This window comes from Xiphias gladius, chromosome 10, assembly GCF_016859285.1.
Source record: "Xiphias gladius isolate SHS-SW01 ecotype Sanya breed wild chromosome 10, ASM1685928v1, whole genome shotgun sequence".
Taxonomy (NCBI): Eukaryota; Metazoa; Chordata; class Actinopteri; order Istiophoriformes; family Xiphiidae; genus Xiphias; species Xiphias gladius.
The window spans coordinates 3,830,209-3,851,680 of NC_053409.1; the positions used below are offsets into that span (position 1 = coordinate 3,830,209).

Genomic DNA, 21,472 nt, shown 5'->3' on the forward strand with positions numbered 1-21,472 from the left:
CAAACCAAGTGAGCAAACTCATCCTCCACATGTCAGGCTTTAGAGAAGGTGGAGGGCGGTGCAGGACTCACATTTTAAGAAAACAACAACAACACCAAAAAAACACATTTCCTTTTAAATAAACATCAACAGACCATCAACATAGAAAGCAAAATGAAACTTGAGTGTTAACTTACTGGAGTTACAGTTTATCCTGATACAGTCTAGATGGGGAAGAATAAATGACAGATGAAATTGCATCCTTCAAGGTTACTGCTGCAGACATCCAAAAACAAAAAGTCCACCCTTCCGGGGACGTACACATGCAGGAAGGTAGCCATTTTATTCCTTTGGTCTTTATATTTAAGTTTATGCCAAATAACCATGAAATAAATGATATATTTTTTAATGATTTCCGGAACTATCATTTAATAGTAAATTAAATAATGCCTGGATTTGTCAGTCATAGAAATGTGCTAGTTTCTTTTCTAGAGTTTGTGCCCTTTTGTTACCCAAAATACCAAAGTTCAATAATATGAATTGTTTAGGCACAGTATTTACAATAAAGTGGCCACTTGTAGTACCAGCTAGATGAGTTTTCCAACCCAACACTGACTGTTGGACAGGTTTAAAAATTCAGATTAGAAAATTCAAAGTCTCTGGCCCCAAAGCCTCTGCACCAACAAGGTGGTAGCAACCATTCATTTTAGAGCCATGGATCTTTGAAAAGTTGAGAAGTACAGACTGATATAATTTGATTTGCTATTCAAACAGCAACAAGTTGAATTTGTAAGACAAATGTGATAAAAAAAAAGGAAAACATGAAGTCTCTGAACAGTTCATTTGGGGCCCGAATAACTGCTGCATGTAACTGTAAGACAGTGAGGGTTGGTCACCATGTGGCTGGTGGTTTCATGTGTCGTCAACCGCAACAGAAAAGTGGGAGCAAACAGCCACGATCCAATCAGCACCAGCACCATGCAGAGGCACAGGAACCCCAACCACTGCATCTGGAATATTATGCTATGCCTACATGTATCACTAAACTGGATCAGAAGCTAGATCTATATTTACACTTATTTTCACAAATGTTCTGTAGAAAATCACACAGATCAACCTAGGCTAAGAAATCATACAGACACTGGCCAATTAGAGCTGAATACATTTTGCCTAAAATCTAGGTTATGACTTTCATGAATTTATATAATCAGTTTAGAATTTATCTAAATGTGGTTTGGCAAACAAGTTAACGTCTGCTAACATTGGTATCGTTTTTACTTTTTATGATTTTTACTAGACGTACTGTGGAAGATATAAATTGACCAAAGTTTCATTGCATGACTGGAAGTGTTTGGAAGTATTGGGGGTCACAGCCAGCTGTAGGTTTTGCTGGGCTCTGTTCTCGGGCTGTTCACCTGACGAGTCGCAGGCTTAAGGCCTTTGAAGGGGTGAATACCATCTTTAGACAAAGCATGATGGAAAATGGAGTTGACAGGTAAACATAAATATGAAACACTGAAAAAGCATAGACTTTTATAAAAGACACCATCGTTAGCAAAGTAAACAACCACCTAGAAGGACAGGAAGGTGACAGAGAAATTACTTCATGTAAGACAGAAAAATTAGGTTAGTGAGACAGAAAAGAAAAGTTTCTTCTAATTTATTTTGAATGATGGACTGAAGGTCAAAGGGCATACTTGGTGAAAGTCTCAGCACATTTTGTTCTTTAAAAAAGACTTTATTAGAGATTAGACTTTAAAGCCTATTATCTCTACATCATAATGTTTATTCTGCTTATTGTGCTGTGACTGTCTCAAAAGTTCTGTAAACGAGAACATGGATATGACTATGGTTTGTCTGTGTAAAAGATGAGTCAAACATGTTTACCATTTAAATCAAATGAGTTATAATGGTATAGCCTAAGCTGTTCTTCAGTAAATAGTTGTATTCAGTAAGCAGTCCATGGTTATCTGTGTGCACAAAACACATTAATACCCATGCAAAAGTTAAAAAATATCTTATCTATGTTCTAAAGCTGGTTAAAAAGCTTTAAGGGATCATAGTGATGAGTAACTGATGAAAAGACAAGATAGAAGATAGAGACAGAGAGTGAGAGGAGGAAGAGGTCACTGCTCAATGGTAAACTTTCTCATCATGAAGGATGTAGATGTGGAGACAGATGAGTGGAAGGGGGCATACGATACCTAGGTTGACCGTGAGTTTGACACGACCCCCATCCAACTCCAGCCTGAGCGTATCGGCTGAGTCTCGGGAGGTGGTGGCCATAAGGAGGCCATAGGCTCGCTGGGAACGAAAACGCATGGAGACGTCCTCCGCTTCAGTGTGCATGATGGTAGGCATCACAACCTTCATATACATGCTGCCATCGTAGGAGAGGATGGAAGCCTCTGTGTAAGAAAGTCAGGAGCAAAGAGAGATGTTAGCCATAAGGTTGGAGTCAATATTATTAGCTAGAACATGATACTTTGTGCAAATATTTAATAGGGCATGCTAGCCGCTCTAGGGCTGGCAATGTTGTTCACTTCGTCCGTCCCTTTGGTACAGACCATGACTGGATTAACCTGCCGAGGCTCCAGGTCAAAAACAAGCTTCTGGGCCCATTTTAAACCCCCACTCTCAATGCAATGTGTAGAATTGTTCCTATTCTGCAATACAGTACCACTTGGTCCTAGGTTTGTTTGTTTAATTTAGACATTAATTGAGGAATTGCATATTAATACATAAGTACAAAACTGTAAAAAATGAAGTTATTAAAACATACTTTTCAAGATTAAGCCTCAAGACCAGGTAATAAAGCAGGATTTAGTGGTGCAACACATTTGCTCACATTTTTACTTAAGTTAGTATAGGCCATTAAGTGAGCACAGACCATCTAATGCACAGAAAGCCTGGAGCTTTAGGGGCCACTTTGCCAACTATGTAATCCCGCCTAGGTCCAGACCAAAATATCTCAGCAACCATCGGATGGACATCCGTGTGCCCCAAAGGATGAATTGTAATAACAGTAACAACCCACTAAGAAGTGACATGTTTTGGTTGCTGCAGATGCAGTGACTTCTTGCAGACCAAATCTTTCAGTCATGTCTTCAACTGTAAAACAAAGATAACCTTTTATGCAGCAAAACTCAACTAAAGCTGCCAGGATCTTGTGGAGTTTGGCAGAGTGAGCACGGTAGACTATCCAGCATGAAATGAAGAACTACTGCATCTTTGTTTGCATTGAAAAATGGCTACACAGCAATATTCTGGACATGGCCATCTAGCTAGACAGGCTAACTCTCTACTGAAACGACAGGGAATAGTTGCTTTCTGGTGGGACTCATGGCAGTGGACTGTTTATATCCACAAGAAAAGGTGCACAAATGCTGTGGTTTTGTCCAAAGGCTATTCTCCACTGACAGGGTTTACAACTGTGAAGTGCCAGCCATACTATCTGCCGAGAGAGTTCTCCAATGTTCAGCAGCATCAGCAATCAACAAACAGCACACCGCAATGGATTTTTCATCATCGCTAGTGACCTGCAGTTATGCAGATTTGGAGACTGTTTTGCCAAAATTCCACCAACATGTGAAGTTTGCTACAAGAGAACAAAATACACTTGACCTATTTTATATCGCAGTTGTTGTTGCTAATGTAACCCTTAAGACTGTGTGGTGTCTCTAAGTCTATGTTGCACTGGGGTCCATGAAGGAACATTTGTTTCCCTGTATGTATTTCAAGCATACGTATGTGTGTAAATGACAATAAATCTGAACCTGAAATTTGGTGATCCTACACTTTTGATTTAGAACAATCATCAAGTCAACATTTTAATTTGCCTTTTACTTTGTTTTATGCTATTTGTACTGTCATTCTTAGTTTTTAATACATAAACTCTCCAACAATGTGTTAACATCCATCAAAATATCGACCTCACTTACAGTACATAACTGAATAATATTATCAGTACATCTAACTGGCATGATGCCATCATGAGGCCAGCAAATACCCAAAGTACCTGACCTCTGGCACATAAATCATACTTTTGTTTTAGGGATGAGTTTTAATCCACTATTTAACTTTTCACTAGACTCATCTAGCTCACTTTTCAGGTGACTGCAGAGCACAGTGGGTATACCACAGAAATAACTTTCAGGTCTAAAAATACTCCTCAGTGATGTTACAGCATTTATCATGTGCTTAGATGGATAGTACGATTCTAATTAGGTCCTAGTCTGAGGAGGCTCTTAGTCAGTCTTTGGAGAGATCATTATACCGCATCTGCATTTCATTGTGCTTTTTCTTCTCAGTTAGTGGGTTGCCTCCATATCCTAAGTAGCGCTTTATGGTACGTTTCAGTAGCTCATTCTTAAAGATGCCACCAAACTGGCTTTCAGGGGTTGTGTTTGTATGTATTGTCAATCGAAAGATCTTCCATCTGTACTGTGTGTTTAGTTTGCTTTGTTTTGTGAGCTGCATTTTTTCATGTTCAGTGAGTCTATGAACAGCCTGTCATCTGTCCTGCTAGCTGTGTTATCTGTTATTTGGTATTTCTGTGTGGCAGTTGTGATGATCTACATACTTGAGCAAAATGGTTGTTTTTCTTATATTTGTTGCACTGGTGTCCTTTAGCCAGGCATTGTTATGCTGTTGTGTGCTCATGGCCATTTTAGTCCCCTCCTAATAATCCTTTTGCTACTTTAAAGACCCCGTCCACAATAAAGTAAAATTAAAAAGGAAAAACAATTCCATATATTGGAGTTTCTTAGCCTGGAATGAAATCTAATCAGACTCTTTACTTTTGCCCTTACAACAGAAAAAGAGAAAAAACAGCTTATCATGTCTGGTGAAAGACCATTTCCACATCTACAAATGACAAACACAAAGTGATTCCTGTGAAACATGGAAAAAGTGCAATAAAAACACCAGTCCGACCCTAATCAATGCACTGAGCATGTGCACATGTTGCAACTTGAACTACAAGTAGAACAGCAGGAAATGAAAAATCAATGTGCAGAATGTGACAGATGAATGTTAAAGGTACTCTAAAGGTAGCATGGAACAGTTATTTATGAGTGGGTACCTGATTTTGTTTGTCTCATGCATGTGCATAAGGACACAAGGACACATATGCACCACATGTGCATGCGGGTGACAACCTAGTAACATTCCTACCAATGGTTTTACACTATTCCACTGATCATGAGGTGGCGGTAACATGCCAAAAAACGCAGCCATGTCCCACCAAAGGCTGGGAAGAAGAAGTCTGCATACTAGTAAACAAAGATGTAAAACACCCAGGATTTAAAAAACAAATATTAAAATAGCTTTGCCAAATGTTTTATGAGGAAGGAAATGCATTCAACACATTTAATAAAGCTCATGGATACACACTGTGCATTTTGGTGTCTAACACTCATTAGAAAACTCCACAGGGCACCTTTAAGGAAAGGAAGGGGGGTGGTGAGAAGGTGAGGTGAGAGGTTACATGAGGCTGATGAGTGTGCGCTGCTTTTTCAGATGCATCTCCTAGCATCACATACACACATACAGTATGTACACATAAATTTGCTAACACAAACAAAGACACACACACACACACACACACACACACACACACACACACACACACACACACACACACACACACACACACACACACACACTATTCTTTGCTTACCATTTTTGTTAGACTGAAAATACACGTTAATTTAATTCAATTTTCAACTAATTCCCACCGGTTCCTTTTTTGTCATAGTTACAGTAGTTCTATATGGTTGTTAATATTTTCTGTGAATCTGAAAGAGCAAACTAATGCACAGCACAGCAGTTCCCTGGAGATGGGCAGTAGAGAAAACACTGATGTACTCTGAAACTTAACAATAATCATGTTATTATGTACAATGAGATGATTACACATGCTTTCTCTGCCCCTGGTCCAGTAGATTATTCCAGAGTCTGAATGACAAGCAGTAGACAGAAGGGGAGGAGTGTATGCAGGCCCCTGTCACTCTTACAGTGCATAATGCTAACAGCAGCACAAACAGGAAGGACATAATTCCTAAATGGTTGATGCTTGATTGACCCAAATTCTCATATATGTATATTTGATGTATTTTGATTGGCCCAGAGTTGTGTCAAACCACATTTTGTAGTATTTACTAACACCAGTGTTGGGCACATTGGCCAATCAATGGGTTTCTCAGGAGCTCATGCACTCATGGATAATGTAGAGCACCCACAGGGAAATCATATGGTATGGTGACCATATCTTGAGAATATTATGTTGAAGATTAAAAAAAAAATGAAAATATAAACTGAAATAGCCATGAGTTGTAACTCTTGGCTAAACTTTTGTCCATTCCTACAGTTACATTTTTTTAAAAACTGTCCCATGTAGTTTTCAGCCACTAAGTGGATTCATACAGTGATAACCTACTTGAGAACTAGATGCTTGACCTAACTGGCCCTGGTGCACATTTGTGAGTTACCAGCCTCACACGCCTCAACTACTAACAAACACACCCTTTGAAAAACAGATATGTTTTTAATACAACATAAATAGGACAGCTATCGAAGCTATAGCGATCTGCAGTGACAAGTGACTGCAACACCAGGTAATCTACACCTGTGGTGTTTATAAGTTTATAACAGTAGCTCTAGAAAATTGTTGACTTTATGGTCAATTGCTATTATTTTGTTGCTTTATTCCTTTCAATTGTTTTGCCAACTGCTTTTTCTGAAGTCAAGAATAAATTGTGAGAGCCCTATATTTTGTGATGCTACAACATAGGATTCCAACAGTTTGGTATTTTCTTAAATTTCCATTTTGCTCATCTATGTGGTACTTTGGTGCTGAGTCTATTGCGCACAGTGGATACACATGAAGAAGCAAGTCATCTGCAGCATGCCACTGTCATGTGTCCATATCTCCGCTCTCTTCCCTCTGGCAAGTGCCCTCAGAAAGGCTTATATTAGATAAACCCTGGCGTTTTGAAGCTTGGCGACCAACCAAAAATGACAATCGATGACCTGTGGCCATGACAATGTAGTTTATTTGATGGTGTTGATGATGTGAAGAGGATGAAGGAGACTCCGCTGACACCGTCTTGATTGCATATAAAGGTTTATTACAAAGAAGTACAGCGTCAAGTCAAGCATCTGCAGATCTGCTTGTGAGAGGGTGTGAAGCCAACGAACCACTCTGAAATTGAGCCTAGGTCACCGACTCTTAAATAGGGCAGTTGTTTTCCTAAAAACTCCCACTAACATACGGTTTCAGTCACAAAGCATGAACTTTCTTTTCCAAACTGTGAGGCACCCTCTAAGGACCTTTGACTTAGGGCCTCTATATAAACACAGCTCTACATATATAAACAGACACCTCAACAACACAAAGAGAGCACTGTTAGAACAGGTACAGCATTTTTGGTGTATATGTTATCTGACCAGTGACTTCAAACTCATGCAGGGTTGCTTATGTGGATACAAGCAAACTCAACAGTGTGGAAGAAGCAGTAGGAGAAACAGGGAGTTGCTATTACACAACAGTTAATCCCTGCCAAAACGTGAACTCATACAGTATACACCTTATTTATTTGTCTCCAGCAGTTGTGCATTAACCAACCCACATGGCTGTTTTTATTCTGTGTCCAAATCTGATTTCAAACTGTCCACACACTTCCCTGTACTTCAAATTGTCTGTTACACTATGCTTTGGTTGTGTGCTGATTCTGCAATCAGTGTGAAATAGAATGTTTTTAAAGACGTGGATATTTTGATGGTGGTGAGTGCAAGAAAACTGCACAAATTCTATCCACTGATGAAGATCATCATGTGATACAGTTGAAAGTTTTGGAAAATGCTATGTGGACCTTGACTTGGGATTATTTTGTGAAACATCAGTATGTTGTTTGTTCTGTCCACTACTTCTGCATTAACTGCAGTCTAAATTAAAGCCTTTAGGGGGCACAAGTGGGGCTCTAGACTTCTAAGCCTCTTTCAGGCTTTCAAACTTCAGTAGCTCTAATTATAAATGGAGGAATCTGTCTGTCTGTCCTTTGATTTTCTCGACAACTGTCATCCGATCGACTTCAAACTTGGCAGCTGAATTGCTGAGGTCCCAAGGAAGTGCAGAACCAACTGTGAAGGTTTTGGATGAGCGGTTCTTGATATAGTTTCAAACATCACTTTTCTCGATGTTACGTGAGGTGAAGAAAAAGGCGGACCTAAATTACAAGGGCAGTGCAGAAATTTACAGCATGCACATGCTGTAAATTTAATAAAGGTGGAACTCAACTGCGATGGCACTTTTTACGCTGTCACCCAAAACTATTGCAGCAAACAGTTATGTTTGTTACTCCAGCTGTAACAAACGAGACATACTGACCACACACACTGCAGTACGGAAAGGATTCCTAGAAATCATCCCCTACCAACAGGCACATTTTGAACGGGCACTGCACCAGTGATCTTTAAATTATATGTGTTTAAATGTTAAATCTTTTTTTCATCACTTTCCACCAGTTAAGGCCATGGTATGATCAGTTGAATGTCAGTTATCATTCGCCCAAGTATGGTAATACTAAATATTAAATTTCAGGCGTTAACGTTGACCATTAAAATGACACAGCACTTGAAAAACCTGAGTTAATTTTTTCATAGTTGAGACCAAGACTTTTCACTGCATAATCCTGTAATTGATTATGTAAGGTGTTACCTGCAAACTATTTTTTACAGTTCTGGGATATCACCAGATCAAATCTTGGAACTTGGGTTAATTGCAGTTAATCATGTTGACTCCATGTCTCATAGCATGTAGACCTTTAGACACATAAAAACAATCACTTTACTCCTTTATTCTGTATTATCCCCTCACTCAGTCCAGCTTCCTTCTCATCTTGGCCATTCTTATCCACTTTCAGCTTTGTGTGTTTAAGGAACTGGTGGCTTTCGAGTTCTCAAGTGCAATAGGAAAACAGCTTAAAACTGTATTTACTGCTATTTTAAGACTTTATTTCTCAGCAACAGAGAAGAACTAGGAAAAAAACACAAATGTTTTCAGGCTACTTTTTCTTTAATGAAACCTCAAAGCCAGGATCCCCCAGAATCTGCCTTACGGGTTGGTATTATTATTAATCTTATTTTCCTATTAGGGCCCAGTCTCAATTCCACTTCATCTTACAGTCATCCAGAGTTGAAAAACAGCACTGGTTGCTTTTTTCTTGCACTACGCTGGTGTTGATCAGAGTTGATTATTTGTCCTGTCACATTAACTTAATATGATAAATGAACCAATAATATGCTGAGACATTATGTGTCCTTTAAACGCCCTTTGTTCAGTTTTGCAGCATGACCAGAAAACTGAAGTTCTACCAAGTGGGCACAGAGTGGAGACACAGCCCATCTGTGTGCTAGGAAATTCTGTAGGCAGTAAAGCAGGAAGGGAAGGAAAATAAGAGGTGTGGAGAGGTTAAAGATGGATAGATAAAAGGAAAAATAGTGGATCGAACCGAGAGTAAGAGATAGTAAAAACATGTTATAATTTGACTGGTACCTGATCTTACATTATCAAACATTGACTTAAAGGAATTCAAATTATATAAAAGGGTGAACATTAAATTATATCAGGAAGTGCTTGCCTCCAAACTGATGGAGCCTGGATTGTGCCATTAGAATAATTACAATAGTTTAAAGTGTTTTGTTATGATCAATTCATAAAAGAATAAACATTTTAGAAGGGTACTATAACTTGATTATTTTCATTTGCATTTAAAATACATTCATAAAAACAAAGAATATTATCATATTTGCCAGTTAATAATTTATTTATTTAACATTTTAGTAAACACAATAACAAAACAGAAAGCACAACTTTTCTGAAAAAACAAAAACAAAATAGAAAGCATAAAAAAAGATACTGTACATCCTTGACCAGTCAGTACATTGATGGACTTTACTTCCATATAGTATTACTGACCAAGGTTTTTTAAACCGAATTGACTTGGGTGCTGTCCAATCACAAACAAAATGTTTTCTAAGATGTTGTTGTGTGTTGTGAAATGTTGTTGGGTTTTTTTCTTTTTTTTATTGTGTTTTGACCAAAGAGAGATGAAAGAAAAAGAGAGTAGAGATAGGGAATGACATGCACAAAAAGGACCTTGGCAAGAAGTGAACTGCTGATGTTCCTGGTTGACGGCTTAAACCCTCAAGCCATTATGGCAGGGTTGGACTGGCCATTGGGTGTACCGTAGCAGACAAGGCTGATATTGATACTCCACAAGACCTGTCAGAACATGTTACCAGAGTCTTCAAGTCACAAGGAGTCAACACCTACCACGAACCATAGATCTCTTTGGATCTCTGCTGTACTCTCTAAAAACAGATTAATTCCGATGAATACTCCGAAATGTGGTTGAAAGTCCTGGAAAAAGTTAGTAAGTGGATCTTGAGTTAAAGGTTCCGCGGGTGAGGACACAGAGATGACGGTTTTACTTGATAAAATAATGAAGGCTGCAGTTACTTCACGAACATTGGGTTATATTAGAATATTTTTTTAATAACAAGTCAGGGTAACAGCAAAATTATACTGTGGTCGGTGACAGATGTCTATTTGTTCACTTACTTTTTATACTTTCCCATCTTTAGCACCACACTAGGGATGTGAGGCATTTTTTTCAGCTTGATGATCAGCTGAGAAACCTGACAGGCTCAGTAGAATCTGCTATACTGTTCTCATTCATTCTCTGAAGAGAAAGTCTCAAACAATGAACCAATATACACACAAAGACAAACGTAGATGTAAGATGCACCCTTGTATATGGATATATATGCTCTGACGGAATATGTGCTGTGGAAATATGCATTATAATGAATGAATTTACCATGTGAGCCCTTTGTAGCATGGGTAATTCCACCCCTTCGATGTTTCTTACCCAGCCTTAATTACGGACAGGCCTTCATTTGTTTGTGCCGGCCTTAAATCAGACTGGCACAACCCTTCTTTTGGACCTTTTGGTGATTGGAGAACCTGATCTGATGAGAATAATATATGTTGAAACCGCATCACCAAAACACCCAGTGTTCTTCTTTTGTCCCTAGTGTCAGGGACACAGCAAATAACAACATGAATATCAAAGCTATGAAAACAACCCAATGGTAACAGCAAGTTTCGTCAATAAGGTCATTGATCATAACCAATTAATAATAGAGGACTAATGAAACGTAAGAATGACTAATGAAAAATGAGAACTCATGCCTAGTCATCAGCTCTCATCTTAAAGACCTGTTGGCAGCCTTTGATGTAGTAGTGTATAGTGCTTCGAGTGGTCGATAAGACTAGAAAAGTGCTATATGTGTGCAGTCCATTTGCCTTTGACACAACTAACCACCAAATCTTCCTGTCCATCTTCCGAACAATGCATTTCTGGTACAGCACTACTCAGATTTGACCTCACATAGCTATTATTCAAAGTAGCATGGCAAGAATAATAGTAAAAGCGTCACTTTCTTTACATTGGGATACCTAAAAGGATCTCTTCTTGTCCCCTACCACCTCCCTTGATTACCCACTTACACAGTTTTTCTTACCACTGTTATGCTGATGATGCCCAGCTATATCTGTCCTTCCCACCAGACAACCCGACTATCTCAGCTTAGATCTCAGTCTGCCTCAATGATATCTCAAAATGGATAATGGAACACCCCCTTCAACTCAGTGACTCTAAGACTGAACTCCTGGTGATGCCATCCAGTCCATCTGTTCAGCACAACATTAGTATCCAGCTCAGCTTCGCCTCAGTTTCACCTATAAAATCTGCCTGAAATCTTTGGTCATGTCTCGCACTGTATAATATCATAAATATCAGGTCCTTCCTGACTGAGCATGCCGCTCAACTCCTCGCGCAAGGCATTGGTAGTCTCTCGCCTTTACTACTGTAGCGCCCTTCTGAGAGGGCTGCCAGCATGCACAGTAAAAGCTCTGCAGATGATCCAAAATCTGGCATGACAGCTTGTGTCACTCCACTTTTCGTTATTCTCCACTGGCTCCATGTTACTGCTTGTATAAAGTGGAAGTCACTGACTTGACTATAGAGTAACCACTCACATAGCACCCACCCACCTGAGTTCCCTCATTGAGGTGTATGCATCTTCTCATTCACTACAATCTGTAAACTCTTCTCCTGTGATCCCTTGGTGTTTAACAAGTTACAAAACTTGATTTGGTCAGCTGAACCCCTTTCTGTCTTCAAAAATCATTTGAAAACCTACCTCTTCAAAGAGTATTTACTCACATAATATGCCCTCTCTCTCTCTCTTTATCTCTCCATCCTACTCTAGCTCGTTCTCCAAAAAAGTTCATTGTTTAGGGACTTGGATGTTACATTTCATGCACTTGCAAGCCTTGTGTCAGGTGGAACGTGAAGCTGAGCATTGAGACACTTTTTCTCGAGACTCCTTGATCTACTGTGGCTTGTACTATACCACATTTATACTTTGCTCTGGACCAAAGCGTCTGCCAAATGAATGAATGTAAATGTCAACAGATGTCAGTCCACTTGAAAGTGCCATGAAAATATCAAGACTACTTAAGTGAAAAGTGCTACTTGTCAACCAACATATGTCTTTGTAATATTCAGTCATTACATGGTAATCATGACATATATGGTCTTAATAAATATGACTTTTAATTTGCTCCCTATCTATGTTCTTGTTCTTGTTTGATGTTCCACGATAGTGCACAGTAACAACTGTCATTGTCACTTTAACTGTTCAGATTTCTAAACACCTCTGCTGTTTGAACCAAAGGTGTGTACGTGTGAGTATTTATAAGCGACCCCTTACCTCCTCTTTAAAGCAATGATAATTAGACCAACAATGCTTATGCCAAGAGTAAGAGACATAATTTATTTCTGTAAGCCACAATATATCCTCAACTCCATTACAAAACTAGTGATGTCTGATGTCTGATTAGCTCTTAATTCACACATGCACATGCACACACATACACAGGTACTGAGGACCCAGATTACTTTTTTTGGCCACACCCTAAAGTATTACAACTGCTTTCCGATCAAAGCATCAACTAAAAAGCACAGTTGTATCCCTCTGAGACCAGTGGAAAACATAATGTTTTCTTTTTCAAAAAATGACCAAAAGGAAAATGCACCATTACGGAACAATGTTCACACATCCATCTAAATATAAATAATAGTGTTAATATAAAAGACATCTGTGGCTCCTGATAATTATATTATCATTACATTTCAATAAAATATATCTTGCAAAATAATTCAAAGTTATATGTACAACGCATATCAGATTTATCCACTGATGCCATAAAGCTTTTTCTTTTCAAAAGTAATAATTAGATTAAGGGGACATTATCATCCATCAACCCACTGGATGAGGAAAGAAAAAAACTGCTATAGATAGATATGATCAGAAAGCTGTTATTTAATATGCTAAAAAGCAGTAGGGGCATTTGGTGCAAAAAGCTCTACTCTTAATAGACAGTGCAAATTCATAGACACCTCTAGTCATGGAGGAAGGTTAGTGGTGGTAGGAACAGTGCCAGCATACAGTGAAGGCATGAGGTAATCAGCAATAAATGAAAACTGGCTTTAAAAAGGCTACCTACAACACTTGTATGATGCGGTAGTCTGGTAGTCACTCAGATAATGTATCCTAAACAAATGATACTGAATATGATTTATAGTATATATATATATATATATATATATAGTTTCTACCTAGGGTTTCCTGCAGCATATTACAACAGAGGCATACTGCCTTGCCTGAAATACTGCTCCAAATTACTGCCTCCAGTAACATCATGGGAAATTATGACACTTTTATGAAATATGTTAACTTTCAGAAAGAAGGACCAGGGCTGTTACATCACACAGCAAAATTCATATATTTAATGTGTAAGGAGATTGTGGGTCATTGAGTTTCATCTACTATTCAATTAAATCATAAGACAATAGGCATTCTACTGTAGATCTGATTCAGCTCAACTGGTAACATTGAATGATGGATAATTAACTTTGTAAAAAAAAAAAAAAATAAAGCCTTCAAAGGTGTTACAAGCTGGCAAAAGTAAAGGCAATAGCACAATCAGCCACAGCGAAGTGGGGATGTGTGAGAAAAAACTCACCACACAAGGAATGCTGCCAATCAAGAAACCCAGCTGAAGTTAGTTTGACAATCACCAGTTACCCAATGTAAGTTTTCTGGGGACAAACTGGACAGCTAATAGCTAATCAGTTGATGTAAGTGCAACTATGCTGCATGCATTCAAGATGAAGTTCAAAGGGAAAACATGATCCAAAAATTCCATCAATCCTTAAGCCTAATTAATTTTACAGTAATCTCAAGGGCTTTACCTAGAATTCAAAAATGTAAACTGTAAAATTAAAGGTACCTTGTGGAGTTTATGACCACTAGAAGTGCTATGGATCAATGATTTTCAGAGTGGTTCTCCGTTTCGTTTTTATTGTGCATGCACATATTCATTCCTGCTGCTTTTATGATATTCCTCTGATCAACATTTGATTGTGGTAGGAGTGGTGGTGGTAGAAGTTCACCAATGCACCGACAAAGACAAGGAAGACTAAAAGCTAGCAAACATTGATGTAAATAATGAAGGATTTAAAATCTTAATTAAAAATGGGCTTTACAACTGTTTTATGAGAAAAGGATTGTCAGACCACAGCAATACACAATGGGCCTCATTCAACAACATTTTCATATTTTTATTCTTCTCCTACTTTTTTCTGTGAAGCCTGCTTGGGTGTTCCAAGACAAGTTCAGCAAACTCTCTAAACCGCAAATTGTTACAATTGCTCTTTTCAGCCTGATGAATGCTACCTGTTCATGAGAAGGCACGTGTTCATGTGATTTAATCATTAACATAATCAAAACTCCTAAAGTTCCATTTAATTTGCAATATATGGCACCCTGTTCCACAGCAAGTTTCATTCACAAAAATGTCAACCAAGAGTAAAGAGAAGAACAGTGTCGGTAGTGGTATTAGGGGACCTTAAACAATTAGAGAAACACCTTAATTTTGTGATCAAGTTTTTATTTCTCAACACTCAAGGTTAAATACAATATATCAGGTGCATCCTTGTGTGCTTATGCAAATCATCAATCTCTGCATACATTTATACTACAAAACATAGTCTGTATTGAGTATTCTATCATGAGCATAGATACAGTGGGGTCTAAAAGTCTGAGACCACATTGAAAATCTCAGGATTCAGAGACATTTTAAAAACACAAGAAGTTATTTCATGTAAAATTAATTAGAAATAAATAAGATTCTAAACTATTCCTAGGCCAGCAATCAAATTTAAGCAAATCTGGGAAACTGATCAACTTAACTCCTTTGTACAAAAGGTCAGTTTCCCAGAGTTGTATTTATTTATGGCAGTTACAGAACGGGGTATGTAAGGAGATGAACAGGATAGAGAATGATCCTGCACTGTATCAAACTGACAGTGAAACATGATGGTGGGAATATTCAAGTCTGGGGCTGTTTTGTCTACCCTCGACACCTGCACCAAATTTACTACACCCTGACCGAGAAGAAATACTACTTCATTCTTCAGAGACAAGTTATACCCTTTGGTTTGCATCTTTGCAGAGAATGATTCATACTGCAATAGGATAATGACAACAAACAAACCTCAAAACTCTGCAAGAATTAGTTGAAGACCAAAGGAGACCAAGGAGTCCTGACTGTCATGGACTTTCCTCCACAGTCACCTTGACAACTTAGAAAGCTTAGCATTCTGTGACATTACAAGAAGCTCTTTGGAACATTGTCAAATCATGCTGGGATAACATGGGTCATCAGGTTTTGCACAAACTTGTGGAGTCCATGCCAGCTCAAGTGCATGCTGTCATTAAAGCAAAAGGGGAGCATACCAAATACTAAGATATTCTGTCTCTAAGTATTCTAAGTTCTAAATTTCAAAGAATCAACTGTAAACTCAAATTGTATTCTATTTGTAAGTGCAAAATAGTACATAATTCTATATTTATCACTGAATACAAACTGGCTCTTTTTTGCTCCTACATCCTTCAAGTCATACACCTCCCGTATTCCATCACTTTCCCCACCCTGAATGGAACATGGGTACGAGAAACCCAAAACAGACATAAAAGATAAAATACAAAAACCATACACACAATTGAAAAAAAAAATGATAACAATTAAATTAAACAATTAGAAAATATCGAAAAAATGCCCACAAAGTGTCATCAGAGAAACACTGTATTGTGACAGAAATAAAGAATGAAAAGTTTGACAATAAATTAGATGCAGTAAAACGTGTCGCAAATGCAAAGCCATGACTTAAATAGGAGGGGAATGAAACGGTCAAGCAGATACAAGGGCGTAGCACAAAAATCTGCATGCAGTCTTACTGGCCCACCATGCCCATTTAGTAATCCATTGCCACACCTGTACAGATAAATAAATCAACAAATATAAGCCCATGCATTTCTATTGGTTATTATGGTAATTAACAATAAAGTTTTTTCAATCATTTTAAAACTTAAGCATATTTCAGCCTCTTTTCTCAACATACTGTAATTACTGAGTGAAAGTCTTACTGTCAGTTTTAAGAAGATTACAAAACATTATTTAAGTCATAGTTTTTTTACATCTACATTTACATTTACATTTACTCATTTGGCAGACACTTCCATCCAGAGCGACTTACAAGTGAAAAACTAATGTTTTTTACGTCTTCATTGTACTCATGTTACTCTGGCCCTTACACTCAGAAAGGATTACTCTTTTACTGTATTCAATCTATCCATTCATTAGCTGTACCACAATCCCAGCTGACATTGGGCGTAGACCCTGAATAGGCTTCTTTTTCATGATACAAAAAAAAAGTGTGCTGCAACATAGACGTGGCATAATAAAACATTAGAAACTAAAGACACAATCCATAGGTATATGAAATAGGTAGCCAAAATATTAAAGTGAACCCTGCTATCACACTGACAAAAACTGTGTTTCTCCTGAAAGCTACGTAAAGCTACATAAAGATCCTGAGGCAGCTCTCAGAGTGAGAGACAATTTCCCTATCAACTACTGAATTGTAGCCTATGAGTTGCCATGTCAGAATATGCAGTTAAACCATTAAATTCAAAAGAAAAAAGTCTGGAGAATGTTATTTTGCATGCCTTTATTTTGTTTTATTGTTTTTTATTTTTTATTTTAGTTGATTTCTGTAAGATAACTCAAAATACATTCTTATGAAGGCATTATAATTCTTAAGGCAAAAGGGTTTATTCTCTTGTGAAGAAAGTAAGACAATGTGTTTGTACGAGTGGTACTTGTACGAGGCCCATTGTGTTATGGCAAAAAAAAAAAAAACATGGCATGTAAACATAACTTTTTTCTTTTACAGGAAAACTCCACAGGGTACCTTAGAGTAAAAACATTTTGGTTGCCATAGTGGCATGGGCAGACGCAGTCGCTTCTCGGGGACCAAATAAGAGAGCACCTTTTATGCATTGAGGTGTAAGGTTAAATATGGAGAGCTAAATTTATATGTTCTCATATGTTCCCCTAGGTCGGGGGGACCTCAGAGGATGCCTCCCAGTCTGAAAAGGGAGTTAATGCTTTGTGATTGAAACCATACGTTAGTGACATTTCTTAGGAAAACAACTGCCTTATTTAAGAGTCGGCGGTCAAGGCTGATTTTCAGAGTGGTTCATTGCTTCACACACTCTCACAAGCAGATCTGCAGATGCTTGTTTTGACGCTGTACTTCTTGGAGATAAACCTTTATATTCACTCAAGACAGTGTCAGCGGAGTCTCCTTCATCGTCTTCACATCATCATCACCACCTAATAAACTAGAAGAATTTGGCGTGACAAACTTGGTCGTGCTGTACCCTGCAGCATCTTCACCAGCATCAGCGTGCCGACTCCCGCTCCACGCTGACAGTTAAGGTGAGCCTTCCTCACATTCTTGGGGTGCTGGTTTGTTCGTTGAGGCTGTTGTATTTGCTGGTTGGACACACCGCAAAAGAGTCATTTGCGTGTGCATGTCATGATGAGTTGATGGTATTCCGTTCTAAATTGGGGTTTTGTTGTGTTGCTGGGCACCACAAAGGGTGGAGTAGTGTAGTAAAGACATGAAGAAAATAAGAAGTTAAAGTAGGAAACTGTAGAATAGCCTAATTAGTAGCGGTAAAGTGTGCTAAATAAACGCCATGCGAGATTAATGAAGACAGGGCCCTTATCTTTCTTAACGGTAAGACATGCGTATTAGCCACTGTGTGAAAGTTGGCTTTTAAAGAATAGTGGAGGTAAAGCCGCAGATTCGGATGAAGCCCTAAGGAGGGCGGTTTTAGATGGGCCATAAAACCTGGAATGTCACTGGGGGATGTTTCAGGTGAGTTCTAAGAACTGGAGGTGCAGAATGAGAAAATTCAATTGTAAACTCCCACTCGATCATTTGTTGACGAGCAATGTCTGAAGCAGCCTCTCATTGAATTGTCTGCATCTCATTAAGGTAGCATAAATTTAGGAAAAAGAGAAAAAGTGAGCAGCAAAAATGCGCATTTAGTGTGGAAAAGTATGAATGAGTTAACGTTGAGAAATTTGGGATGATGATTGAGTTTGTTGTGAGTTTTTGCTTTGTGTAATCTGCTCTGTGCCTTTGTTTGTTCAACGATTGGTCTGTGTGTGTTTGTCTGCTGCTTGGTGTGTGTTTCAGCTGGGTGTGACTAGCTGCGGAAGGTTCATGTGTGACAGCCACACATAGGGTGCGGTTGAAAATAAGTGATTTATTGAATCATAATGGACACATATGTTTGCTTTTTAATGTTAAATATACATGAGCCTCTTTCAGGGGGATGTTTTGATAAAAATCATGAGCCTCTTTGAGAGGACGTTTGAAACTAATGATCTATGAGTCTTTAAGGGGACTTACATTGTTAAAAATATATACATGAGCCCTTGAGGGACGTTTGACAAAATTTTTGAGGTTCCATTGGAACAGATTCAAGACGTATTGAATCTGCTAAAATATGAACCCCAAGAAGCACATCTATTGTAAAGAGAAGTAGGAACAACAGCGAGGATGTTTTGTGTGCACAAGAATGAGTAAGAAATAAGATAGGAAGGGAAAGACAACTTTCTGATAAAGTTTACCAAAATTAAAACACGCATTTTGGTTTTAATGTGGGATTGGTCGATCAACGGGCGTGCAGTTATTCTCTGTTTTATACTCTTTGCCTCTGTGTGTGTGTGAGAGAGAGGGATTGAGGGAGAGCACTACCCCCTCCCTTCCCTCTTCGTTAGAGAGAAAGAAAAAAAAAACAGATGAACCGGGGCTTAGAGTAAATGGACAGTCTTTAAGGACATTTGAGTCAATCTAAAGTAGAATAACTTGGAGATTTAAGAAATTATTAGAATGAAATAAATTAAAGTAAGACTTTTGGTTCTCTGAAGTTGGCAAATTTATTTCACTTTCTGTTACTGATTGTGGCAATACAGTGGTTTGTAATTACTTTAAATAGGAAACTAAAGAGATATATAAACTTTAATAAATTTTATTTGATTTGATAAGGGAATATAAGGAAACCATTACAATGTCGAAGAAGGACGCTAAAACTTCGAAAGCAATTAATCCGGTTGATGTTGTGCAGAAGAGTAATCCCCTAATTAAAGGTGTAGAAAAAATGTCGGAAAAGTGGCATAAGCGTTGGCCTGAAATTGACCAACCTTTGCCAGTGGAAGGGACACTCAACCCAGATGTAATTAAAACAATGCAGGTACCTATATCCAGGCGGATCAGAAGAAAGGTAAAAAGGGACAGAAACACAAAGAAAAAAGACAAACAGAGCTTGGCATTCTCCAGTCGTTTGAAAATGAGGGACAAAAATTATTTGAAGCTGCAAAATATAAGAGGGAGAAAGGCGCTGAAGAAATAGAGCAGACTGCAAAGGCAACAAAAAAAATGAATTGCAGAAACTAATACGGCCCCAATAAAGAACCCCCCACCTTATGAGAAGGAGGTGAAGTTTGAGGAGATTAATCCCCAACTTCCAGTGATCAGTCATGAGGGCAACTATCACATTGCAGATGAGAATGAGCGAATAATAGAAACGGGAAGAGAGGAGACAACCAAAAAGATGTATCCAAGCACCAAAAATAAAAAGAAAATGGCTCGTTTGGAAACTAAGGGTGGACTAAGGATCAAGAGGAAGGAATTTGGAGATGATGATCAGAGTGATTTGGATGAAATCATGGGTGGATATGACCCAGCAGTCAGACGGATACTGGCTAAAGAGAAGAGGAGTTAAAACTAGGTGGAAAAAGAACCGAGAAGAAGACAGCTCCGATGAAAGTGACAATGAAAACATCGATGGAGACTCGGAGAGCAAGGGTTCATCGTCTTTGAGAGGGTTTTTCCCGAGGGCTTCCAGTACCAGATATGGAGAAGACAGATGGCAGACTTTAAGAGAGGTTGAGGAAACTATCGATCAATGTCTTTTTGACATAAACAATTCTACCAGTCTAGAAGGCCGGAAAGCACTGGAGAATCAATTACAGGACTTGCAGATAGCGAAGAAAGAGTTACGGAAGAAAGACTCTAAAAAGTCAGCCACTATGAAATATTTATTATGCCCAAAGAGGGGAAAGTCACCATATAAGATGTGTTCAATGGTCATTCGAGGACAGAATCTGGAGTAGCAGAATACAGATAGCAGAATACAGATATGTCAGATATGCTTGAGAAGTTACCTACTCTTCAAGATGGAGCACATCCTTGGATTTCAAAGTTGGAAGAAATTATGGTGGGAACAGAGTTTGCCATAGGAGATATTAAGAGACTTTTGGCTAACCTCCTTTGGGTCCCAGCTATGGAAGAGATTTTACAGAAAGCGGGATTAAATCGATATGTGGGAAATTCTGTGAATGATCCAGAGTTGTTTGCTGCAAATAGAGGTCGTGTGTGGAGAGCGCTGAGAGATACAGTTCCAACAAATGTACGTCCTGATAATATTCTTATTGAACTACTGGGACAGGAAGAGAACCCAAGGGCTTATGTCTCAAGGGCCCATCAAGTGTGGAGAAATGTCAAAGGAAATGACCCGGACTTGAATCAGATGGAGCAATCGATTTTGCCGGTGAAAATACAGAAGGGGTTGCCCCTACCAGTGAGGAGCAAACTAGCAGAGGTGGTTGGTCTTGGATACATGGCAATGGGTGTCTACACGGATCATATAGCACATCAAATCAAGCTATATCGGGAGAAGGAGCATGACCAGAAAGAACAGGACCAAGAGACTCTCAGAAAACTCAATCAAATACAGCTGGTGGATAATAAGAAGAAGGAAAAGAAGCAGGCTTTGGTTATTCAGAGCCAACCTCCACCAAATCAACCATCATCACAATTGCAGTCAGACCAGATCCAGTTTCAGCCGACCCAGCCGTCATCTGTTGCTCCAATTG

The 21,472-nt window shown here is 38.6% G+C and overlaps 1 protein-coding gene across 1 annotated transcript in view; it reads right to left on the bottom strand.

The window, feature by feature from the left end:
- Positions 1-21,472, bottom strand: part of nrxn3a (neurexin 3a) — a 241,614-nt gene that overhangs the window by 77,428 nt on the left and 142,714 nt on the right. Inside the window, exons 12-13 of the mRNA XM_040137140.1 lie at positions 2,184-2,387; positions 177-203 (exon numbers count right to left, since the gene is read on the bottom strand). Of these exons, the coding sequence (XP_039993074.1) occupies positions 177-203; positions 2,184-2,387 (231 nt within the window). The remainder of the gene's footprint in view (positions 1-176; positions 204-2,183; positions 2,388-21,472) is intronic.